The following is a 26,937-nucleotide window of genomic DNA, read 5'->3' as shown; positions in this document are numbered from 1 at the left end:
TAGAAAGACAAACATCAGTTTTTTAGCCAGTTAAAAATACAAACAACAGCCACTGAAAAAGAACACTTACTGAATAAAACAACATTGCAGAAAAGCTATCATGTATACTTGCATTGCATAGACATGAGCAGAAACAAAGCTAGAGTTTATGCAAGGAATGAACCGAACAATTGATGAGAAGCAGCAAATAATATTGCCATCCTTCCACAGTATAGTTTTCTTCAGATTTCTGAAGAGACAACGAGCCAAACTAAAAATTGAAAGCATTTGTACACCAGAGAAAGACAATGAGCCAAACTAAAAATTTAGAGCTGCCAAAGAAAATGATTAAAATAAAGACAAGCAGTCAAGCAGTACATTTAGAGCAATTTGTACAGTTGATCTAGTGTACGAGTAAGAGCATCTTCAGCCAAACTTAAAATTCAGAAAATGTTGCAGCCTGAATATGAAGATCAGTGGACTCACGCTTGAGCCTGGTGCAAGCTCCGAGGAGTTTCAAGTAGAATCAGTGAATCACCTGGTGTGGTGGCGGCTTCTCTCCCCCTCCTATGCAGGGATGCCGCAGCCCCTCATAGCTCACCTCTATGGCGGCACAATCTAGCCCCTCCTCGCTCTCCTCGACGATGGCGCTGGGTTGCCTGGCTTCCAGCGAACGGGCATAGCTTTCCTCCCTCTCTCCTGCTTGGTGGTTACCCTTCTTCTCCGCGACGACGACTAAAACCCTCCATCCTCTTGTCAGCGGCGCAACATGGAAGAGCACAATAACGAATAACGGCTGTTTGTAGATGTTTCCTGTAAGAACAGACAATCTGTTTCTGATAATAGAAATCAGAAGCTAGGTAAAAAGGATTTATCAAAAGTTATTGTGTGATCATCTGTTCCTGACGGAATTGCTTCAAAATATAAATACCTAGCATGGACCCATAATTTCTAATGTTAGTATAGTACATAGTCATGGAAAACATTACTTCATGTGTAATCATCTGTTCCTAAAAGAACAGCTTCAAAATAGAAATAGGTGGCATGGACCCATAATTACAATGTTAGTATAGTACACGGTCCTGGATACTGTTTCTTTCTCATCCACTGTCTTCACAAAAAACAGATTAAGGATAATTTATAGAGATCGGAGATCAATAAGTAGTCAAATATGTGGTTTAATTTCTCAATAAATAACTTAGGGTTCACAGGCTACTTCTCCATGCATTGGTCTTGGGATTTCAATGGTCAACAGATACAAACAACATGCTTTTGTTGCACATTCGGATAAAAGTTGCATTCCTATGCATCCGAATTGAGGAGACTATAATTGCTGATGGTTGGGAACTTGGGAGTGTGTTCAAGGAACATTCTGGAAAATAAATTGCAATGTTGTACCTGGTAGTAATCATGATCTCACAACGCATGCTTTGGTGAAGGAAAGACGGACAAAGTACATCGATCTGCAGTCTGTGTCTAAAACATGATGTTCTTGCTATACTAAATTAGCTTCTTACAAAATTACATGTTGATATGGGTGGAAGAGGGACAGGCACATACCTCACAGTTCTCGATCAACAATTGTAAGCATAGTTATCGTCCATCTAGTACTGCAGGTTCCCGATCTAGAGTTCAATCCACACACCACCTACATCTTTCACCTGGATCCGCTCTATAATTGAGGGACTCACAATTATAATTGTATCCCAGACTAACTTTTTCATTCACGCCTCTGCAACGCCACCACCCTTTCTTATGCAACTTGCTACTGACAGAGATGACCAGATCAATGGCGCAGATCTGTAGTAAAATTGCTGCTCGATTCTTCCAATTGCCTCATCAATTGTCTATTAATTAAATGAAATGACAAAGCAATCACACCATCTATTCATAGAAAGTAACCCAACTTAGATCAAATCCGCACTCGTCCCTCCTCGGTCCTTGATTTGTACCTCTTGCGGTAACAACTCTATTTCTGTCAAACAAATGGCCCTTGCTGCATCAAATCCTGCATATATATGTGATGTCAGTGGCAAATTCTGCAGCTGCACATGTATAGGTTAAAAACACAAAAAAAATAAGAAGAGGCTGTGCTGACTTAAACACCAGCATAAAATCCTTATATCATAATTTCGAAGACAGGAAATTAACCTCAACCTCAAGCATGTGAGGTCTTCTTAGCAAAATAAAATTTAACCAGTGTTTGCAAAAAGTGTAGTGAAAACTTAAACTGCTGAAATTAATTTCGTCGTATAGCTAGAACCCTCAATCACTTTTTTGCTTGAGGGCTGAAAATCACATCCCCTCAATTTCAAACGAAATTTAGGACCAGATTATCAATACAGGAAAGATTTGTAAATTACCAAGGGAAGAAACATGAAGTAAACCTATAGTTTGACCAGCTAGTGCTCAATTTCATGAACGAAAAGCATTAAATATTGGTACAAGCATCCAAGTGCACAAGAAAATACCTTACGGTAGAAGATTCATGCTAGAATAGGCCGGTGTTGAAGCAGTGCAGGACGGAATTCGTGGTTGCCCCGACCCTCCTCCCTAACCTGCAGCAGCGGCAATGCTCCTCACCAACGGAGCTTCAGGTCATTATGATGTCTTGTGGTGTCTGTTGGTCTACAGGAAGCTCCGCCACTGAAGCCAGCTGCTTGATAGCATTTCAGTACCAAGGAAACAAACAGCCACATACTGATATCCTCCTCCATTTTGATCATCTCGACCATGCTAGAAGGGGTTTGTGTGGTTCGAAAGGAAGCAACCATCAATCCATCCTATGCCGCGCCACGACCAGACAAGCTTTCCTTCCTGGCATGTGTTCACCTTCAGAAGAGCACAGAACCCGGAACCAGCCGCATCAAATCACCTGCAAATAAACAGAATAAATAGCTTAGTCATCTACACGGAGGCGCATCGAGGAGTAAGGGTGGGCAAAGACAGATCAGCCAGAGATGAAAAGGTTTCACAATGTGGCATTCAAAGAAGATGGTGGATTCACTCTTTTTTGGTACCATCCTTCTAGGCAAAACCATATATTGTTACGACAGAGAAGATGCCGATTGGAATTGAATAAATAAGAATAAATTGTGCATCAGGATTGATATAGTGTCCACGTGAACTTACCTGAAGTTCAGAGATCAAGTTGCTAATTCATCACCGCCGATTCATGGATTCACCAATGAGCTGCTAATTCACCGCAGCAACTCACATTTAAGGATCAAAGAATGAAAGGACTAAAGCGACAGTAACAAGTACTCCATACAGGAGTAGAACGCAGAGCACTGAGATATGTACGAATTTTCACAAAGATCTACCAATTCCATACAGGAATCGCTCACGACAGATCAAAAACTAAATAGAACCTCCTCAACTCACCATGCGGGGGCTAAAAAAACTATTATCCTCGACACCACAAGACATTTAACTTCGCTCGTCAAACCGAATCGAGCAGGGGGAGGCCGGTGGACGGGCGGATCAGTGCGGGAGGCTTGGTGGTGGCCGGATCGGGGGCACGGCGGAGCGGAGGATGCGGATCCGGGCAGGGGCGGCTGGATCCCGCCAGAGCCGTGGCCGGAGGCAGGCGACGCGGCTGCCGGCGAAGCTCGGGGCGGCCATGGCGGCGCTGCAATGAGAGGGAGAGAGAGATGGTGAGAGGGAGGAAGGAATGAGAGGGATGAGGAGAAGGCAGGTGCAGCGACGTGACCTGGTCGCGGCGGCGGTGATCTCCGGTGAGGCCGGCAGATGCGGCGAGGCGGCGGAGGAAGGCGGGGTCGGGGCGAGCGCCTGGCGTGGCGCCGAGCTTCCTGGTTCGGGCGCACCCGTTTTTGCACCATAAAAGGATCGCGGGCCGAATACAAAAAATGCAGGGTTCTTTATGTAAAAACGAAACGTTTTCTCTGATGGTCACTTAAAATAGGACTGCGGGTCAAATACTAAAACATACGGGGGCTTCTCTGCAAAAACTCCGCGACGGTGAACCCGAAAACTCAATTCGTGCTTTATATATTTGCATTGCAACGGTAGAAGAAAAAAACCATACTTCCTAAACCCAATAGCTCAAGACCCTTCCCTCTCCTCCTCCTCCCATGACCGACTGCCAGACATGTCCTCCTCCTCCCACGACCGACTGCCAGACATGGTGACATTAGTAAACTCTTTGAAATCTTCCACACTACCACATGAGAAACAACATGAAAAGATGTGTTGTGCAAAAACATAACAACAAAAGGAATTTATAAGTGTACTGTAGGTGTGTGCAATTTAAATCACAGAAATATCTACCTGGTCGCAAGTATCTCTTCACGTATTTGTTGGCGTTGCTCGGTGATGCAGTGATGCCCCAAAAATATCACACTATAATAAAAATAGTAAAGTCTTAGGCTGCATCCGGAAGCGGGCGAGGAGCTGGCCGAACGCCGCAGCTTCTAGAAGCCTGCTCCCGGAATCCGCTCGGCCCGCGGTGCAAAAAACAGAAGCTATGATCGCCCGGCTCCTGGAAAACAAGAAGTGGGAGTTGCTGGATATTACATGGAATGCCCTCCCGAAGTGCCTCCTTGAAGCACTTTCCTCTCGCTACAGGGCGCGGCGAACCGTTTTTCTCGCTACAGGGGGCGGCAAAGCATTTTCTACAGCCGAACGATCGCTGGCTCCCGCGAGAAGCTAGCTAGCGCTGGCTCGTGGAGAAGCTGGCTCGTTTGGGAAGCCAGAGCACTTCTGGACGGGCCCTTAGTATAGCATTCTTGCTTCACTATGGAGGCAACAAAGATTTTCATGAACCAGTGTGGGCTAGGTTTAGGAACTGGGTAGCATAGCACTATTTGTGTCCAATGATATAAGAAGCATTTTTTGCGGGGTAATGATATTAGAAGCATTTTTTGCGGGGCAATGATATTAGGAGCATTGTACAAAGATCCTCCATCGTTGGCTAATAGAACAAAGTAAAGTGTGGAGTTTGTGTTGCACACAGCAGGGAGTACGACTGCTTGTGCTTTGGTGATCAACATTATTTTTATTAGAAGGATTGTAAGAGTTTGTGACGGGCGCTAGCTGGTCGAGCAGAAAATTAAGAGCAAAAATTTGTTTTGTTCTCAGAAAAATATTGTACATAACCAACATAGAATGAATCCTGTTTATTGTGATTTAGACATAGTATTTTTTTTGTGCATGTTAAACAATTCCAACATAATTTGATTTTGAGTTATAATTTGACGTCAACAATTTAGATATAAAAAGTAGTTCAACCTGCCTGATGCCGTTGCTATCCATGGACGGAGACGTTTAGTGCCATTATATCCCCCATTTGGAGACCCTCCCTCTCTTTCCTTTTTTAGTTTTCTGTATTTTCCTTCCTTACTTAATTATATGGGACAGCTTCCACTTTCCATTTTTTTTCTCTGTCTACACATGAAATCGCCGCCCTGTTTCCTTCCTTATTCTGCCATGCGACATGTGAAATCCCTCATCTTTCCATATGAAATCCCTGCCCTCTTTCCTCCCTTATTTTTCTCTCCTCCCTTCTTTATTCTGTCAAGAAACATGAAGTCCCTCCCTCTTGCATTCTTTATTTTTCCCTCTTTCCTTCCTTATCTTTTATTATGGAAGGACTTATTTCCTTCTATATTGGGTCCCGAGACGGCTTCTTGATATCGAGAAAATTTGAAGATGTATATAAATTATAAAGATTGGGTTTAAGAGAGCGGTATGGGACTATTTAAAAGGTGAATCAACAGCCTAAATATAATACACCATGAGTTCTTTTTAAGGAAAATACACCATGAGCTATGTCAGTTGGTAGCGACACTGGTTATCGTACATGCAGTTCAGAGTTTGATTCAACCCACCATCGAATACTTTTTTACACCGGGCTGTGGGCCAGCTTCGCCCGTTCGCTTGTGTAGCTTCCTTCGGCAAGGTGGGCCGGAATAATGTGACCTGGCGACTGAAAATCCTCTGATAGACTAAGAGAGCTAATCCTTGTTACTCTAAGCATAGGATGGACCAGCTGAGTTGGACGCTCGATCTGTGCACTTTTCTTGCAACCCGTGTTCGAGTCCTCATAATAGCAACTTTTTTTGTGTGGCCGTTTTTTGTCAGGCTTCATTGGGCTGCATGGGCCAGAACAATTTGACCAGGCATCGGTCAAGAAGGATCGATCGTTCCTGGGAAACCGATCGTGGGTGCTTGAGCAAAAAGAGCTAATATATGGGAACTTTATTTTAGTACCACCTCGCGTATGTGTTTAAAATTCAAACTGAAAGCGTAAATTCACAGAAAGAAGCGTATTGTGACGGTGAACCCACGGAGTCAATCCGTGCTTTATTATTAGGGAAAGATTATATATTATATATTATAAAAAATAAAACTAGCAAAAAATGCCCGTGCATTGCATCGGGTATAGAATAAATCTCAGAGTTCATATGGTATTCAAGTGTTTACCTATCATGGTGAAAATAAGATTTTCCAATTAAATTGCTTGTGAAACTCATAAATATCCACTTTATGAAGATCTCATTGTATTTCAAAAGCTCATAATCTTTTTTCTACTAATAAAACCTACTTCTTCAACTCGCTCTAAAGAAGTTGAATTGTGTGTAATAAGTTGTTATTTAACAACCCTATGTAAAAATAATTACAGCGGCCACCGCTTCGATACAAAAGTAATTGTACATCATTGGCATACCTGTAACAGTTTCAAACAAATCATATCTTCATCCCTATATCTCACAATCCCTATTAACATTAATTCATATTTATGCTTTCTCATTTTAAAAATATGATGACCAGAAAGTAAAGAATTTACAATACTTGCGACACTTTTGTTGTGCCGTCAACAGTAGGAGCACACTCTCCATGCCAACATGACCACTTCCCTGGACATTATCACCGGGCCTCGATGAGTATCAGGATTAGGGGATGCAGAGCCGTGGGACACATGGTACAACGGAGGGTAGTGCTCCTTCTCCCAGCTGTCGTGCGGGGCGAAACATGGTGCGAGCAAGAAGCATTGTTGTCGCACTCTCTCTATTCTTCATCCCTCGCTCTCCTTCCTATCTTACTGATGACATCGATGACATACATAGTTGAGGAATATCTTGATGGTTAGCAAGTACCGGCGAGCTTCAAATATATTCTCCATTAAGAAATATTTATTTTCAGTATTTCATTCACTTTTAATTATTATACTCCATCCATCTTAAAATAAGTGTCTCGACATTGTACTAACTAACAATACTCCCTATACTTAGCGGGGAAGATCGGATGCAATAAGATCTTAATTGAATCAGACAACAACTTTGTGGTTAAATCAGTACAAAATCCGGATGCTCATGCTGGACTTGATGCGGTTATGGTGGCAGAGTGTAAGCAGCTAGCTCTGGATTTTGCTAGTGTTGAATACTCACATTGCTTCCGCGAGACGAATGAGGTGGCACACAAATTAGCACACAAATCCTTTAGTGATAAATCTTCTATTTTCTGAAAATCGTTTATCCTTGACTTTATTTCTCACTTCATTGTAAATGACTTGGATATTATTTGAGGAATAAAGTCTTATTGGTTAAAAAAAATAACAATACTCCCTCTGTTCCTAAATATAAGTCTTTTTAACGATTCAGTATGGATTACATATAGACCAAAATGAGTGAAAATACACTCTAAAATATGTCTATACATGCATATGTAGTCCGTATTAAAATTTCTAAAAGGACTTAAATTTAGAAACAGGGAAATACAAAATTGTGTATAAAATTGTATTGCGAGTTATTTTAGGACAGAAGGAGTATGTACTAACAACAAACATCATCAAGTATTAATCGGTGCTCTTCCGGAAAATGAAAATTCGGTGCTAGCATGCGTGCATCCAGTAGCTTCTGGCCGGTACAAGACCAATCTCATTCCATTTCATTAAAGAAAATCACTGACCGCCCACTGCGTGCCTTATCTCATCGCCACTCCTCTCCTTCTTTTATCCAGATCGCCAATTCCTCCGCTCATCCTAATCCAGCGCTGGTCCTCTTCTTCTTCTCCATCCAATCTAGCCAAGAGCTGCACGTGCGCGGGGCCGTGGTGGCTGGCCAGCGCAGCACCCCCTAATCGGCGATGAACCCAGAGGCCGCCAAGGCTCTTGGAGCTCCTCTGCCTCGTCCTGATCTGGCCGTCGGCCCCGTGCTCCGGATCAGGCCAGAAGCCTTGCCTACGACCTGATTCAGACTGCGTAGCCTTCGCCACCTGCGCCATGCCCCAGAGGTTCGGCCGATCCCGCGTCGCTCATTCTCGCTTCTTCCTTTGCTCGCGGCTCGCGTTGACTGCGAGAGGCCACATGCCTCGTCCAACCACATCCTCTCACTGCCTTGCTCCTCCACCACCACTCCTCTCCCTTCTTCCTCCCCTCCCTGCCAGCCAGGGCACTCTCCCTCTCCCACCTCCGTTCGCCGCAGGTGAGTGCGCGGCTACGGGTGTCTGGCCAGCAGCAACAGCTGCGGCAGTTCCGCGCCCGGAGAAGCCGCGCGCTGGGCGATGTGGAGGACGACGACCTGCCGCTTCCTCATTCGGGCGTCCTCCTCTGCGCCGTCGGTGAGCCCTCCCCTTCTTCCTCCACCTCTCTTCTCTCCCCCGTGCTTCTTCTCTAAGAGCTCTCTCTTTTTCTACAGAGAGACGGCCATGGCCGCCCGATGCCCGAGCGCCGCCGGCCAAGGATCCGCCGGCGTCCAGACCCCCTCCACGCCATCCCCATCTCGCCAGAGACCTACACCAAGTCCCATCCAGCGCCCGCGCCACCCTTCGGGCCCCGCCCCGCAGCTCTGCAGCCCGAGCGCTTCGGCCGCCTCGCACCCGAAGCAGAGGAGAGGAGCTCCCTACCACGAGCCTCTCCAGCCCCGGCAAACCAGCAGGCCGACCCCGCCTCCTAGTCACTTCCCTCCTTCCTTTTTTTCCGCCGGGACGCATCACCCCTTCCTTGGCTTCTGCGGGAAGCCGGCGGCAAGCTGCGGCCCGTGCCCGGCGGTGGAGAAGGCAAATGGATAAGCGAGCGGTGGTGGTGCCCGGTGGTGAAGCAGTTTAATTAAGGACCGTGGGTAGAATTGTAACAAATGCAGGGGTTTTATGTAAAAATGAAGCGTTTTCTCACATACCCACTTAAAATAGGATTGCGGATTGAATTACCAAAACTGAAGGGGCTTTTCTGCAAAAGTGCAGACGACGTACGACTGGTTTATATTTTATTAGTATAGTAAATAGAGAGGTAGAGATTAACAAAAAAGTCCGTGCATTGCAACGGAAGAAAAAAATCAAACGATGCTAGTCTGATAAACATGGCTAAAGACCCCATAGATCCACGTCATCTGTGGATTCAAACGTGGTCAATCCTTAGGCGAGTTACATTCAAACATGGTCAATCCTTAGGCGAGTTATCATTGAACCGCACCTACGCAAGGCAATGATTAAAACTTCAAAAAATAAACTTGTTGAGTTGAACGTGACAGCTGCCAGTCCATACATGATTAAAACTTCAAAAAATAAACTTGTTGAGTTGAACGTGACAGCTGCCAGTCCATACACCATCCTTCGTAAGGATTGACTACAATCAGGAGCGAGAAAACACCAGCAAATACTTCCATGAAATTTCTAAAGGTAACACTGCACTTGTATATATGAAGTTAACCCATGCCACAATAGTAATATCCTCTGCCGACCACTCTACACCTGCCAAATTAAGTTCATCTATGCATCACAGAGAAAAGGAATTTGAATGATGTGGGGATGCCACCTTGGATACAACATGGTCGCCTCTGCTATGTCTGTGTCTCTAAATTGAATATTATTTCTGCAATAAAAACAACTTAAAATACCAGTGTAGCAACTGCAAGAATAAAAAATTCACATTGATACTTGCCATAGCCAAACAGATACAACATATTTTTTTTGAAACTATAGTAATTTAATACATCAGTATTCCAATGCCTGCGCTGTGAATACTTTAGTTACTAATACCAAAGCTTTCTACATACCTAGCAAAAGGGCCCGTGTGTTGCAACGGGTAGAAAATAGAAAAATGCAAACACCCATGCCTACTAAAACCACTATATACAAGGTCCCTATAGACAACTATTTTTCCTGATATAAATGTAGAGTGGAACATAAATTGGTGAAGAAGTAATCCAAAAGACAAATGTAGAGTGGAACATATGTTGGTGAAGAAGTAATCCAAAAGGTACATCATTTTATTCATTATCCAGATATGTGTATGATGCAACGAAAGCTAATTAATTGGTCAAAAGTGTGATGAAAAGAAAGATAAGAACTACGTCTACATGGCTGATAACTCGCATCATGTGAGGCAACATATATGACCACATATGTGAATGAAAATATTAAAAGGCGACAAAACTACTTTTTGCAGAATAATACACCACCGCAATCATGGGAGTCCAGTTAACGATTTTCATTGAAATTGAATCCATTTTTTAATAGAGCAAATAAAATGCAACTTTCTGGATTCTATTGACCCGTATGCTTGTCATGGTAGTTCTGCTCATAAGGATCACATGATGTCACCATGGCTACTAAAAACTATGTCACCAGTAGACACTACAATACGTTACGATAGTACCACTATCTTGCAAACTATCATTGTAAAAACATAAAGTTTGCTAAAGAAAGATGTCCTGTTGGGAAAATGCATTGTGCTCACCGCACACCCAGGTGCATGCCGACATGTGTGAGATGGCAGCCGAGGTGCCAGTTTCCTCGCCCGATGAGGCGGATCCCGCGTCACACAGGGGACATAGGCATGGGCGATGAAGGACGCTTGAGGTGGCTGCACGGGCTACCACGCCCGTGGTGCAGACAATGCAGAAACATGAGGGCTAGTGGTGGTTGATGTTGTGGCAGGCACGGAGCAGCGGCGGCGCCCCGACACATATTGGGCATAGAAATGTCACACATAATTTTCACACGACTGATTCAACACTCGCGCGAGGGCGACGTGCTGGTTTTTTATGTAAAATATGTCAAACATGCTGTTATATTGGTACGGTATACATTGGCGTATATTGGAGTGTCATTCTTGACCCGCACCTGGAGGTAGTTAGGATAGATATAGGATAGATATACATGAGTTGTTTCTTTCTCTTCAAGTTCTATCTTCTCCCTGAATATCTCCTGTATCCAAACTACTTTGTATGCGCTGTATGGGAGGTGCGCCCCGCCTATATTAACACGTACCCGTCGGCCTCAACAGGCAAGACGTTTCCAGCTATTCGCACATGGTAGTCAGAGCTATCCTTTTCCCATCAAAGCTCCCTGCAAACTCCATCTAGCCCTAGCCATGTCTTCCACCTCCGGCGCATCCCAAACCAGCCTCAATAGCCAAGTTACCGAGAAGCTAACCCGCACAAATTATGTGCTATGGCGCATGCAAGTCATCCCTCAGCTGCGCGGCGCCGGTGTCTACGGCTACGTCGACGGCACCCAGCCGGAGCCGGCGAAATTCCTCGTCACCACCAAGGACGGCAAGGAGGTTTCGTCAACGCCCAACCCTCTCCACCCAATCTGGGTCCGGGAGGATCAGCAGGTTCTGGGATACCTGCTGAACAACCTGACGCGTGAGGTGCTGCTCACGGTGACCACGGTCACCACCGCGGGCGCGCTCTGGACGACGCTCGCTGGGATGTTCTCGTCTCAGTTTGCCAGCCGCATCAACAACATACGAACGTCCCTCATCAACGCGCAAAAGGGGAGTCTCTCCGTTGCCTCCTACTTCGCCACCATGCGCGGCTATGCCGATGAGCTAGCCGCCACAGGCAAGGCGATCCCCGACGACGAACTCGCCTCCTACATTATCCATGGGCTCGACGCCGACTATCAGCCTCTGGTGTCTGCCCTCGACGCTCGCGTGACCGGGGTAACCCTTGATGAACTCTTTGCCATGTTATCCAATTTTGATCAGCGCATGGCTCACTTCCAGGGGGCCGGTGGAGGCGGCTTCAAATCATCCGCGAATGCGGCCACTCGCGGGCGGGGTGGCGGCTCTCGCTCCCGTGGCTCCTCTCGCAACAAGGGCAGGTCCGGCGGCAGCAACCGTGGCGCTGCGCCACCCCAATCTGGTGGCCGAGGACGTCGCGGACGCGGTGCTGGTGGCGGTGGCAGGAACCGTCCGGACACCCCTAAGTGCCAGATCTGCGGCAAGGTCGGGCATACAGCAAAAGATTGCTGGTACAGGTATGAGGAGGACGACTATGACTCCCAAGATGAAGAAAAGGTCGCTGCGGCGGCTGATGGCTCATATGGTGTTGACACGAACTGGTATGTTGACAGTGGTGCTACCAACCACATCACCAATGAGCTCGAAAAAGTAACCATGAAGGAGAAATATCGCGGCAAGGATCAAATCCATACTGCCAGTGGAGAAGGTATGAGTATACGTCACTTTGGTCACTCAATATTTCATACCCCTCATCGTAATATTCATCTTAGGAAAATTCTGCATGTTCCTAGTGCCAACAAGAGTCTTCTTTCTGTCCATCGAATTGCCCTTGATAATCATGTATTTCTTGAATTTCACCCTTACTTCTTTTTTATCAAGGATCAGGCAACGAGGACGGTTCTCTATCGAGGTAGATGCGTTGGTGGCCTCTATCCGTTGATTCTGGAGTTTCGAAGACCAAATAAATATGCTTGTGGTGCTATCAAGCTCTCGTCCACACGATGGCATGATCGTTTAGGACATGCATCTTTTTCTTTAGTTGAAAAATTACTTAGGAAAAATAATCTCCCGTTTGTTGGTGAGCGTCATAATGAGACAATTTGTGATTCATGTCAGAAAGCTAAAAGTCATCAGTTGCCTTACCCTATTTCTAGCAGTGTTTCTACCAAACCACTACAATTGATCTTTTCTGATGTTTGGGGTCCTGCCCCTACTTCTGTTGGCAGACACACTTATTATGTTAGCTTCATCGATGATTTTAGCAAATTTTCTTGGATCTATCTTTTAAAGAAACGGTCTGATGTGTTTCAAGTGTTCAAAAACTTTCAAGCTCTTGTTGAGCGAAAATTTGACAGCAAAATCATCGCTGTCCAGTTAGACTGGGGAGGGGAGTACGAAAAGTTAAACTCCTTCTTCCAAACACTTGGTGTCTCACATCAAGTGTCATGTCCTCATGCTCACCAGCAAAACGGGTCAGTAGAACGCAAGCATCGACATATTGTCGAGGTTGGCCTTGCCCTTCTAGCCGGCGCATCCATGCCTCTAAAATTCTGGGATGAAGCGTTTTCAACCGTAGTCCATATCATCAACATGCTCCCTAGTCGTGTTATTCATAATGAAACTCCGATAGAAAGACTTCTCCACACCAAACCAGACTATAAGTCCCTTCGTGTATTTGGGTGTGCATGTTGGCCTAACCTTCGTCCCTACAACAACCGCAAGCTCATGTTTCGATCAAAACAGTGTGTATTTCTTGGTTATAGCGCACAGCACAAAGGTGCCAAGTGCTTAGATGTTTCCACCGGGCGAGTGTACATCTCCCGTGATGTCGTTTTTGATGAAACCAAGTTTCCATTTGCCGATCTCCACCCAAACGCCGGTGCACTACTTCGAGAAGAAATTCTCCTCCTACCCCCCCATCTCACTAGTTTTGACAAAGGGGGACTAAATATTGATGATCATTCGTTGACTAACTCATCTAATGACATGCATGAGCTTTGTGTTGATGAAACAGGAGAAAATTGTGAAGCAAATAATCAATAAGGTGAAAAATCCGGGCCATATTTCATGTGTCCTGTGGCAGGAGACAACGCGCCAGGGGACAGATCCCACTTGGAATCGACAGCGCAGCAGCAGATCAGATCCGCCTCGGGATCGACAGCGCAGCCACTGACCAGATCCTCCTCGGAATCTAGTGGTGCAGGGACGCCAGGTGCAGGCATGCGCGCCGCCCCGCCAGATGCACGCGTCTCCACCACCGACACGTGGGCCCTCCCCGACATGCGGGTCCCTCCAGGCAGCACGCGGTACGGCGCCCGTCCCGTCACGTATCAGCGGCGCGGATCCGCGCGGGTCTCTGAAGCTGGCCCCACCGGTGCTGATCAACCGACCGGACCGCGCAATGATGAGCGGGTTCCCGCCTTGGGATCTTCTGCACCCACCCGTGACGAGGCGCCTCAGCCAGCGACCACAGAAGATCCGGCCAGCCCCGCGCTGACTGAGGCTGCTGCTGCACCTGCTACTGGGTCCGCGGCAGGATCCCCCTCGGGATCTGTTGCTGATCCATCCATGCAGCCCTCCGGATCCTCTGTGGCTGCGGACTCTGTAGCTCCTCCTTCGCGACGAACACGGCTCCAACAAGGTTTAATTCAGCCTTTAAATTATAAACATGTAACCAAATATGGCTTGGTCTGTTCCACAGGAGAACCAAATGAGCCAGCGACTCTTGATGCAGCACTTCGTGATGATAAGTGGAAGAAGGCAATGAATGAAGAATACATGGCATTAAAGAAAAACAAGACCTGGCACTTGGTTCCTCCATAGCAAGGTAAAAACTTGATTGATTGTAAGTGGGCTTTTCGGATCAAAGGGAGATCTGATGGAACTATTGATCGCTATAAGGCTAGGCTAGTTGCAAAAGGCTTCAAACAGCGATATGGTATAGACTATGAGGATACATTTAGTCCTGTGGTAAAAGCAGCCACCATTTGTCTTGTTTTGTCCATTGCTGTTTCCAGGGGATGGAGTCTCAGGCAGCTTGACGTACATAACGCGTTTCTTCATGGTGTTCTGGAAGAGGAAGTGTATATGAAACAACCTCCTGGGTTTGAAAGTAAGAAAACTCCCTCCTATGTGTGCGAACTTGATAAAGCATTATATGGATTGAAGCAAGCTCCAAGGGCGTGGTACTCACGTCTTTGTCACAAGATGCAAACACTTGGATTTATCCCCTCTAAGTCAGACACGTCATTGTTCATCTATAGCAGATCCAATACATGCATATTTGTTCTCATCTATGTTGATGATATAATTGTAACTAGTTCATCTGATGAAGCAATTAAAGGACTGTTAAAGGACTTGAGTGCAGACTTTGCGTTAAAGGATCTTGGAGACTTGCACTACTTTCTTGGAATTGAGGTAAAGAAGCATTCGAATGGACTTCACCTTTCTCAAGCTAAGTATGCAACTGATCTGGTTAAAAAGGCAGGACTGCAAGGTTGTAAACCTTCTCTCACACCATTATCAAGCTCAGAAAAGTTGTCACTTATGGAAGGTACACCTTTGAGTCAGGAAGATAGTACAAAATATAGAAGTCTAGTAGGGGCTCTTCAGTACTTAACTCTTACCAGGCCTGATCTTTCATTTGCTGTCAACAAAGTTCGCCAATTTTTGCATGCACCTACTACTGTTCATTTGACAGCTGCAAAGCGTATCATTAGATATGTTAAACATACTCTGAGTATAGGTCTGAATTTCAGCAAGTCATCCTCTACTCTTGTCAGTGCTTTCTCTGACTCTGATTGGGCAGGCTGCCTGGATGACAGGCGCTCCACAGGAGGCTTTGCAGTATTTTTTGGACCTAATCTGATATCATGGTGTGCACGTAAGCAGGCTACTGTCTCTAGGTCAAGCACTGAGGCAGAATACAAGGCACTAGCAAATGCCACAGCTGAAATCATATGGGTTCAGTCTATGTTGAAAGAGCTTGGTGTAAAAGGCAAACAAGCTCCATGCTTGTGGTGTGATAACCTTGGTGCTACTTATCTTTCTGCCAATCCTGTGTTCCATGCCAGAACAAAGCATATAGAGATAGATTTTCACTTTGTCAGAGAAAGAGTTGCTCAAAGACAACTTGACATCCGGTTTGTGCATTCCAAAGATCAAATTGCAGATGGATTCACAAAGCCCCTGCCCACAAAGAGTTTTGAAAACTTCAAGCATAATCTCAACTTGATGAAGTTGTGATTAAGGGAGGGTGTCAAACATGCTGTTATATTGGTACGGTATACATTGGCGTATATTGGCATGTCATCCTTGACCCGCACCTGGAGGTAGTTAGGATAGATATAGGATAGATATACATGAGTTGTTTCTTTCTCTCCAAGTTCTATCTTCTCCCTGAATATCTCCTGTATCCAAACTACTTTGTATGCGCTGTACGGGAGGTGCGCCCCGCCTATATTAACACGTACCCGTCGGCCTCAACAGGCAAGACGTTTCCAGCTATTCGCACAAAATAAAAAGAAACGAAGGTGAGAGAAGTACGGAAAAAGCAGAGGGGGAGAAGGACAACATACGAAGCATGCTGGAGAAGATTGTAGACCGGCAACCTTGTGTCCTGGCCGTTGTCGACGGCCTCCGCCATGAACCATCGTCTCCGACCTCATCGGTGTCGGGTCCCAAGAAAACCCGATGCTTGAAATAAATTTGCCTGCATGCCTTCAAACTTCAGTTCAGAATCTACATGCAAGTGTTCAAAGTTCAGTTCAGAAGGTACCTGCAAGTATTCAAAATTCAGAATATTCAGACTATAGCAAAACAGAGAAGGGGAGAAGGAACGACCAGGATTCAAGCTTAATGCTAGCACTCAGTTTGATTGGCGACCATCTTGCTTACTCAATATGCTAATCAATTGTAGTTCTTAATCATAATACATGCTAATCTACCATAGGCATTAGCACAAACACTGTCTTGCCAGAAAGAACAAGGCACTGGAATAAAAATAGACACCAAAGAAACTCGCTGCAAATCATGCCAAATAGAGACGGCAATACATGACTGAACGCACACGAAAAGTGGACTGAAGGAAAACGATGCTAATTTTGCTGCTAAATTACCCCTGCAAAAAAAACTGCTGGTAAATTGAATAGTTAACTTCTGGTATAATAAATATTTTCCTTTTTCTGTAACACAGTAACTTTTTTCTCTCACACATTAACTGTGACATTTTTACATGTTAACTGCTACAACAATTTTTCACAGTTATTCTCTTGTGGCCCGAAGCAACAAAGACAAATAAACTCCTAACTGCTACATTTCTCTCCTCCTACAACCATGGCGGGAGTGCTCATCTAACTACTACATTTTCTCATCAAAAGAAAAACAAACTGCAGAACGTCCCTTAGTTTTTTCTAAAGCTAACTGGACCATAAAAGATGAATTGTTTTGTAAAATGCAAATTAAACTTTCTGGTTTTTCCTAAAGCTAACGGGACCATCAATTTCCAAAGAGAACTGCATCTCACAGCTAACTGCATCAGTTATTTTTTTCTCAATTTATAATAGGAACCCACTACAGTAACAATGAAGTTAACTGTTGCAGTTAACAAAAGATAACTGCTACAGTAGATGAGCTATGCATCCAAGAACTGAGAACCAAATTTCTATCAAAATTAAACGAACACAAAAGCTCTCTGGAACATGCAAAGAACCAGCTGGCAGCTTCATTATTTTCACATGTCAGATTTGCATACAAATCAGATCATAATCACGCACAAGTAGCAACGCAGGTGTTCGGAGCAAAAACCGGATGTGTATCTTATGCTATAGTCACCATGTTCTCTAACCGCCTCACGGCCGACGACTAACTGTTGCTGAAGAATTTCAAATGGTGGAACTAAATTAACTTCTGAAAAGCAGGAAGTTAATTGAGAGTCCAAATATTTGGACTGAAGAGAAGTGAGTCCAAATCAGTGAAAGTAGTGGAAGTTAACTCCGAGGGCGAGCTTGGTCAGTCAGCATGTTGATCCCTCGTGTCCAGTGGTGGTCGTTGCCACTGCTAGCCACAAAGTGTCATTCCTCATGCGGCGGTGCCCCTGTTCAAGCAAAATCATAGTAAATTTGAATGGTTTTACAGATTATGAACATTCAGAAGTAGCCAACAAACCTATTAGACATCTATTCACTACCCCAAAATTGTATCTCTCCATTAGGTGAGGAAGTCATCAAAGAAGCTATTGATTGTCTTGAACATGTACTCCTACACAGCACCTATGGGCGTTCCCCGGCCCCCACTCAGAAAAATCTTCCATACAAAAATCAATCAGTGGAGAGCATGCCCATGCCACCGAACGCTGATGCGACCTGGAGGTTGTTGTTGGCCACGGGCGCGTGATGGCTGGGCTCGGCTCATGCGCCTCCTCTGGAGGTAGGAGGAGCTCTCCCACGGAGGTGGGCGCTGATTCTCGGGATGCTGGAGGCGCGCGCCGTCGAGGGTGATGGGCGGCCATGGTCGGCGGGGGCTGGGTGCAGGGGATGGATGCCGACGAGCAGCTCGTCCATGCCGTCCACCACCATGTGTTCAGCAAGGTGATGCGGTCAAGGGACTCTCACCGGCTGGATCCCAAGGCCTTGATCTGTTCCTTCAGTTGGGGAACAACTCGTCATCAGCACCGCTGGAAAAGGCATGGGAACTTGGCGTGCTCGTCCTCGGCGATGAAGGGAACTGGAAGGAGGCCAGCAACAGGTGAAGCACCGGCGGCGGCGTGCAAGATGCAGCGGATCCTACCGATCTCGTACGATTTGGCAACGGCGGAGCGAGGACGGGCACCGCGGAGAGGACGGATGCGGGCTCGGCGGCGGCGGAGGGAACCCTCCTCTTCTCGTGCGGGGCAGCAATGCCAAGACCATGGTGTCCTCTAGTGCAGCTGCTCTCGAGTCCGACGGCGCAGTCCTTCTCAAGGCCTTCGACTGGCGTCCGCGGCCTGTTCATCATCTCCACTGTCCGCCGCTCAGGAGGGGTGGATCGAGCGAATTGAGACGGAATGAAAAAATTGGGTGGAGGAGAAGGGGGCAAGAGCAGAGGAGGGAAGGGGAGGAGAAGAGGCGTGACCGGTGCGTCGGCGCGCCGCCGGCGGGGAGGCCGGAGAGGTGGCTGCTCGAACCTAGCTCGCAGCACCGGATCGAGCGTCGCCGGGATCGCCTCATGGCGGCTGGGATCGGGAGGCGAGGAGAACCCGTGCTTCTGTGTGCTTGTGGACCGCGGGTTGAATATTTGATACAACAGGAGGAGTTTTCGAAAACAGTCTAAACAAAATTTAGTACCATCTCGAATATGTTTTAAATTTAAAGTGAAAGTGCAAACTTATGGGAAGAAGCGTATTGTGACGATGAACCCACGGAATCAATCCGTGCTTTATTATATATATATATATATATATATATATATATATATATATATATATATATATATATATATATTAGGGATTAGGGATAGACTAGCACAAATGCCCGTGCGTTGCAACGGGCTAAAAATTCGTAAAACCTGCTCTGTATGACAGCATGCATCATTTTTTATATCTAGTTCTGATAAACATCAGCATAAGTTTATAATGTTATCTCTTTTCGGAGTATAAGGCATGGATGTAAATAAGCCACCCTAATATCTTTCATCATTGAACGAGTAGTGCTGCATGGAATAGTCTAGTAATTGGTTCTATTTTTACTTTTCATAAAACACAAATATTTCTTTATTATAGAATAATTAAACAATTTTGAAATTTTTAATCTTTCTATTAGAACCGAAACATCTTTTGAAGATGAACATTTTTTTGAACACATGTTTTTTAACTATGAAATTTGAAAAATTTGTGGTCAAATTTAAATGGTTTTGTTAAAAAAAAGTTGGAACATTTTTTGGGAGTTTTGTGCATTTTTAAACAAGCGTGAACATATTTAAGAGCATGTTTTTAAAAAAAATTAAGAAGAATTTGAAACACTCTTTATCTAAAAAACACACACACATTTGGTGTCCGCAATTAGAGAAATAATTGTTGGTGTCTAGACCATGTAGTGTAAAGTTGGGAAAGTCGTCAAGAGTGTCCTTTGATGGTCCTTCCTTCATCTTAGCACTATCATCGATGGAAGAGCAATGGTGTAAGTGTTTTTAGCAGGATGCACCGACATAAAATTGTCTGAGAGTTTAATAACTAATCTAAATGTTTTTTCTTAAAATTTTGAAAATATTTAAATGCAAACAATTTTTTTTTGGATGGAAGAGTAGTGGTGCATTGAAGTGGGATTGTTTATATACATTTTTTGGTTAATATTCGAAAGCAAACAGGTTTTTACTATGTTGATATTTTTTTAAGAAAAAGTTGGTTGCTTGGTTTGCAAGATTATATTATGTTTTTTTCCTTTTGCACTACTTGAACTTGGCCCAAAGACCGAACCGCACTCACTCTCACTCATCACCATAAAAAAGGCAAACTTTTTTGATAAATTTCATGTGAAGGCGACGTACACCATCCATCACGTATATATGCTTCTTCTACATTTCAGCAAACATAGCAAACAATCCCCACCGAGTAATCCTCCTGTGTAGCCCTCTTTTATCCACGCAGTGCTGCGCTGCTCCTCCTTCACATCCCGTCCAGCAGGCCAGCACCCAATAGGCCAACATCCCAGTAGCGCTGCTCCTCCTTCTCCGCCCCGGCCCCAAGTTCCCACCCCCACCTACGGCGCCGCATACTCCCCTCCTCTCTTCCCTCTTCCACAGCCAATCAAGTAGAACAGATCGAGCACGCGCGGCGCGGTCACACCCCTCCCTCCTCCCTCGGCGCCGACGATGCACTCTCCCTGGAGTGCGCGACCGTGTCATGTCCGCCTCCAGCCTGGGCCAGGAGAAGACGTCAGGGCGCCGACATTGTGCACCCTCCTCGCCAATCGCGGGTCCGCCGAGCAGTGGTGTCCGTTGGTGCCCTTTTCTTCCTCTGCTCCGACGCTCGGCCTTGCTTGGCCGAGCTCGCGGGGCTCCGTTCCATTCCATTCCATCCTTCCAATTCCATTATGTTCCCTCTCCTGGGGTTGCCGATTGCGTGCTTATCTGAGATTCTTCCTTCAGACCTACTTACTCTTCGCGGATTAATTCCTTCGTTCTGTTCCTCTCAGAGGCTTGTTGATTTTTGATGCGGAAAAGTCGCCCGCGTATATAAATTGATTGAATTGGTTGAAAAGGAGCAAGGTGGGACTATTTATGAGTTCTAATCCTCACGCAGAAAGTATTTTTCACTGCTCCTCTGCTCATCGGTTTAGTAAAATGTGGACTATGTCAATTCGGCCCACGCGCGTGACAACGAAACATACGGCCTCCCGGGGTAATGCCTGAGCTACGCCCGCGGGTCACTTGCCTGTTTCTTCGTTCTTGATGGGCTGTTTCGTTCGCTTTCTCGGTGTCGAGTGATTTGAGCGAAATCGATCAACGGTTTAGTACCACCTCGAGTATATGTTTTAAATTCAAACCGAAAGCATAAATTCACAGAAAGAAAGCGTATTGTGACGGTGAATCCACGGAGTCAATCCGTGCTTTATTATTAGGGATAGATGGGACATATGCCCGTGCGTTGCAACGGGAGAAGAAAATATCACATCCCTTTAATTGCTCTAGTCCATCAACCTCCATCCAAATCATATTTCCACAGCCTAAGAAGAGGTTGCATTATTTAGACCTATGTGGAGAAAACATATGTTGCAACAAATCAGGATTAACCGGGTCATCGATCTATGCCCAGCTCATAGCGACTGAGGAATGAGGAAGACAACATGTCTCTGTCTAAAGAGCATAATTAGTATAATAAACAAACCAACACCAGCAACCTAAATTGTACCTTCAAATTAAGACCTAGTTTAATCTGATGGGCAAAAATAATTAGTCAATTCATCAAACATATAGTCAATTTCTATAAGAAAACATGTAATCGTCCACTCAAGATTGAAAAATGCAGTTTGAAGGGACTGCCCAATCTACATAAATCACGACCATGTTTTCTACATTGCCTAACTAAAACAACATTTGGCTTATGCATAGTCTAATAAAGATTGCAAACTGCTGATAAGTGTTGACCTGTCGTTGGTTTCTGGTGAGCATATAAATTTACTTGACTGAAAAGAAATTTGCAGTCATAATGATAGCTCCAGCCAACAACCGGAAAAGTAGTCTCATTGGATATACGCGTCCAACAGTCCAAAGAGGGACTCCATAGGAGCAGTATGGAACATCATCATAATGAAATACCTATTATCTCTTCTTTTCTTTGTCATCAATGTCGGTCACGATGTCCACTACACAGCGAACGTTCCACCCAAACTTGGATCCAATAAAGAATTGCATCCCCCGCATGGACAGATAAACGAACGATCAAGTTTGAGATCCCGGTCAAATCTGCATAATCTAGTGCTTGCGCCTTGTGTTTGCGTGATCTGGATTTTACATTGTAGTAGTTTAGTACCAGTCCGTGAAGGACACAAACAACCACCAAATTCAACTTTAGTTGAAAACGATCAACACCTTTTTTGCGGGATAACATGATCAACACCAAAAACAGTGGGGGTTCCGCATTTGATTCCAGTCACCGTCAACTATTTTTGACTCGTCTCCTAAACGGGATGGTTGGGTCGGGTCGCACGGACCTGTTGGGAGGGCATTGTTTTTTTGTTGGTGAAATGTTACGCGGGAGAACGGGGTAGAAACCGCAGAATAGCCTAGCTCAGTATGAAGAAACGCCATGGTCATATGAAATGGGAGGACCAATAATATTATACCTCCATTTATATATAAAAAATAGTATATATACCGATGGGTTACAACGTCAGAAACAATTGACATAAATTTAGCGAAGACTGTATGTGCAACATAATGTTGAATGTGTTATAAATTTGGTGCAAGCTTAGTAAGGATTATAAGTGTAAGGAAAAAAAATGTCATGTTGTCTGTTGCAACGAAAGAAAAAAAATGAAGTGAATTTAATGAGGATCATGTAGGAAAAGAATGGCACTTCATTTTTATTCGTAAGATGAGGGCCGCCTGCCATCGATTCCCGCACGTCCTTAATTACCATCTATTTTACTTTTCCTCTCTTTCCTTCTTTATTTTTCATGTAGTGTCCATTTCCTTTCTTTTTGGATCCACATAATTGTGCTCTGCCCCTCATTTGTTCCATTAAGGACAAATCTTATTCATCTCATATTCTTTGCTTAATTTCCAAAGCAGCTCCTTGATGCTAGACAACCTAAGAACGTATATAAACTGATAAAAAATTATGTAAAATAGCAAGGTGGGACTATTTAATACGTAAACAAATATGAAAAACTGCCTCCAGCGGTCCAGCCGACTCCCTTTGTACGTCCCGTGCGCCGGAGCAGTCGGCCCGGCCCAGCACGACCGTGCTCATTGCCTCAGCCCGTGTACACCTCATACTCTATTCTTAAAAGACGAATGCCTACATTAGCACAGACATGAGCGTAGCCGGAGTGGTCTGCTTTGTTGGCATACATTAGGTAGACCAGTGATCAAATCACAGTGTATCAATTCCACCCCCCCCTGTTTTATTTTAAAATACGTGTATGGGCTGGACTAAAGCAAGCCCAAGTCTACCATTGTGCTACCATGGAGGCAAAAACGAAATGTTTGGTTAGTACCACATCGGTTAATTCCAAAACGTAATCATAAAAGCGTATTAGGACTGGGCTGAAGTGTATTGTGACGGTGAACCCATGGAGTCAATTCGTGCTTTATTATTAGGGAAAGATGTGTGGTTGGGTATTTCTCATAACCCAGCTACTGTACCTATGAACATCTTTCTGAATTAATAAAGCTTTCAATTCATGCTTTATTATTAGGGAAAGATGTGTGGTTAGGTATTCTTTTTTTTAAATACGTGTATGGGCTGGACTAAAGCAAGCCCAAGTCTACCATTGTGCTACCATGGAGGCAAAAACGAAATGTTTGGTTAGTACCACATCGGTTAATTCCAAAACGTAATCATAAAAGCGTATTAGGACTGGGCTGAAGTGTATTGTGACGGTGAACCCATGGAGTCAATTCGTACTTTATTATTAGGGAAAGATGTGTGGTTGGGTATTTCTCATAACCCAGCTACTGTACCTATGAACATCTTTCTAAATTAATAAAGCTTTCAATTCATGCTTTATTATTAGGGAAAGATGTGTGGTTGGGTATTCCTCATAACCCAGCTACTGTACCTATGAACATCTTTCTGAATTAATAAAGCTTTCAATTCATGCTTTATTATTAGGGAAAGATGTGTGGTTGGGTATTCCTCATAACCCAGCTACTGTATATATGAACATCTTTCTGAATTAATAAAGCTTGCGAGATCTCTCTCTCAAAAAACGCCGCCCCTTCAGCGCCCACCCCGACCCCCCCCCCCCCCCCCCCCCCCAGCCCAAATCCCGTATCGATCTGCCACGCCGCCGCTTCCTTCATCTGCCTCGCTGCCGTTTGGATCGTTGCGGTACGATCTCTTGGCTGGTATGGATCTGAATGCCCACCCCTTCCCTGATCTGACTGCTACGAACGCCGCTATACAGATGCAGGGGCGGAGACGAAGGGGCGATCAGGGGTCAGACCCCTGCCGCTCGCTAGCCCCCCTAACGATTCGTAGCAGACAGTGTGTACTGTACATGCTAATGGCCGCAGCTAATTGCATAATTAGCCCATACGTAGATAAGTAATTAAACCATCACTGATGTAGAAAATCCCATAAACCATGTACGGTTGTGGCTGGCTATAATTTTGTGTTGGGCCTGTGTTTAATCCATCAATCAGATCAATCCATTGATATGTAGGTGCATGTTCTACACTTCTGCTAGGGCGTTCTAGGTGAAACGTGTCTAAATTTGATCAAATTTATAGAGAAAATATGGCAAGATCTGCAAAATAAACTATACATATTGTGAATATTTTCTAAAGATTCTAATAAAAGTATAAAACTAATCTAGTGTTCCAAATAGTGATATATTTTTGACAAACTCAAACGTGAAGAAGTATGACTTAGAATAAACCTTGGCTGCTGCTTCTTGACTTATTGGGATGGCACATGAGGCAACATGTTGCTGCTGTACTATCACATAGTTCTTAACAGAATCTTATCCGTCGCTTGAATACTGCTCAGTTTACATAATCTATACAGTTTTCAACTTAAACCTGTCCTGAATCCATATGTCGACAGTGTTATATCTGAGTGTGGGTGTGGCTGGACCCATGTTCTTGTACCTCCTCTCTCTATTTTGAGTTATGATAAGCTGATAGTGCATTGACATGCTACTGTGTACTTCTCTGCCCTCTACATTCACATGTTTCTTTTGGTAGGTTTCATCGGTTTTGGGACCCAAATTGCCGAGGGGACTTCCACAACTTGTATTGCTTGATTTCCCTGTCCGAGACTACAATCTTGTCCTAGGTGGATTCTCCTTTCTCCTTCCCTCATTTATCTGCTACGAATTCATGTCTATTGGCAAATAAAATTATCCCTGTTATGTCATTAGTTAATTTGTCTTTATTTGTAATGGTTCAATTGCCATATATATATGTAGGTGATGGACATGCTGACCATATACCTGCACTATGAAGACCTTGTTATTGATTCTGTGCCAGAGGTAAATTTTGTGTGCTTTTGGGTTTTGAAGTTGTAGCTTTCTGTAGCTTCAAGATATGAATATCATTCCATCTAATATTATTGTCTCTTGGTAGGTGAGGGAAATGAGGGATCTTACAGGTGAATCTGTTTCAACACAGAACCAGCAGGGGAATAGAACTGAACACCCACACCCAGCTAGCTCAAAAAGAAGGCGTACTTCTTCCATCAAGGTAAAGATTCACCAAGGGGCATGGCTTACTGCACCTAAATTCCCAACCCAGACCACATTATCATGCCTGCTTGAAAAATGGATTTTGTTACAAATTTTGCTCAATCTGTTGTATGCAAGTAAAGGATATATTTAACCAAGCATGAGTAAGCGAGGTGACCTTGGGTATTATTAGACATTGATGTCGGGTCCAGTTTATTTAGTTTTTTGGGGGCACCTTACTGGGCTGACGTTCTAAAGATCTCATATTGTTCATGCAAATTACAAGTTATATTATCATTGTCGTTGAATGCTAATATTGATTGTAATATAGGCTGCTTCTAAAGTAGTTTTAAAGACTTCAACATATCCCAACAAGCAAAATGTTGTGTATGGTACTATTCGGAGCACTGATCAAAGAACTAAGGCTGGTGGCATTGAATTAGGTGTTGAATTTGCCATTGTGCGCATATATCAACCTATTCTTGATAATGAGGAGTTGGTAAGGGATTGGGTTGCAAGACAATTGGTGAGGCTTTCACTTTAGGATACTTAATTGCATGGCCTTCAGCTTTTGTAAGTTAAAATCTTCTCTTCCACATTCTGAAATCATATTTGTGTACATTTAATCACATATATCTAAGGTGCAATTTTCTTTTACAGATTCAAGAGAAGGATAATTGAGTTGAAGCTGAATTCTTGGATCAAGAAGCAATTTTTTTTTGAAGATTTTAGCTACCAATAGTCGTAGTTTACATTGATAGATTGAAAAATGTAATATCATCCACAAGATTTTTTTTCTTTCGTCGAATTGATGCAAATGCTATGGTGTGATATTCTCGATAGTTGTGTTTTCTCTGCTCAAAATGATATGACTGATATATTTATTGTAATGCATATGTATCATACACTCTTGTGTATTCGTAATAAATATCTTCATACCAATTTCTAGATGTGTTCTGGTTCAGTTTCAATATCATTTTGATGCTGCCAACATAATAATAAAATGATTAACTATTTATGCAATTGCATCTATTTACTAAATAAATTTATATTCCATAAAATGGGTATCAAATTTTGTGGGTAATAATAAAAAACAAATACATTAATTATGTTACCATATTGACATAGTAGTGTTACCGATGGTGTTACTATAGTTACAAAATTTGTTACTAGAGTAGTTGACAACTAATTATAGTATTACAATATTTGGATATTATGCTACTGGTTGTGTTCCCATGCTAGAAAAATGTGTTACCAGTTGTGTTACTATTGTTACAGAAACATGTTACCACCAATGTTCTGCGTCTATGCAAATATGTTACTAACAGTGTTACTATAAGTACAAAAATGTGTTACCAGTGTGTTTGGTAACACATAATACAC

The 26,937-nt window shown here is 44.1% G+C and overlaps 1 protein-coding gene, 1 long non-coding RNA gene and 1 other non-coding gene across 9 annotated transcripts; 1 reads left to right on the top strand and 2 right to left on the bottom strand.

Moving 5' to 3' along the window:
• Nucleotides 1-210: 210 nt before the first annotated feature.
• Nucleotides 211-3,835, bottom strand: LOC125539907 (uncharacterized). Of its 7 annotated transcripts, XR_007297085.2 has the most exons (4): nt 3,364-3,835; nt 3,112-3,171; nt 2,451-2,854; nt 211-1,987 (listed from the first exon to the last, which is right to left on the bottom strand). It is a non-coding gene; the product is annotated as an uncharacterized LOC125539907 (long non-coding RNA). The 7 variants fall into 7 exon arrangements; XR_015617513.1 differs by having other exon boundaries at nt 211-792; nt 1,378-1,987; nt 2,451-3,835; XR_015617510.1 differs by having other exon boundaries at nt 3,112-3,835.
• LOC125541955 (small nucleolar RNA snoR101) lies at nt 3,076-3,140 on the bottom strand. Its single transcript, XR_007297745.1, has one exon. It is a non-coding gene; the product is annotated as a small nucleolar RNA snoR101 (small nucleolar RNA).
• Nucleotides 3,836-24,148: 20,313 nt separating the features above from the next.
• Nucleotides 24,149-26,403, top strand: LOC147987005 (uncharacterized). The gene is made up of 6 exons (XM_087540219.1): nt 24,149-24,235; nt 25,076-25,166; nt 25,300-25,362; nt 25,457-25,573; nt 25,886-26,127; nt 26,215-26,403. The coding sequence occupies exons 3-5, from the start codon at nt 25,303-25,305 to the stop codon at nt 26,096-26,098; spliced, it is 390 nt and encodes a 129-aa protein (XP_087396345.1). The 5' UTR covers nt 24,149-24,235; nt 25,076-25,166; nt 25,300-25,302; the 3' UTR covers nt 26,099-26,127; nt 26,215-26,403.
• Nucleotides 26,404-26,937: the final 534 nt, after the last annotated feature.

The sequence above is a fragment of the Triticum urartu genome, chromosome 2A (assembly GCF_056163025.1).
Source record: "Triticum urartu cultivar PI428250 chromosome 2A, HENAU_Tu73, whole genome shotgun sequence".
Lineage (NCBI taxonomy): Eukaryota > Viridiplantae > Streptophyta > Magnoliopsida > Poales > Poaceae > Triticum > Triticum urartu.
The sequence above is the reverse complement of the archived record's forward strand: the minus strand, read 5'-3'. Positions and strand labels throughout refer to the sequence as shown.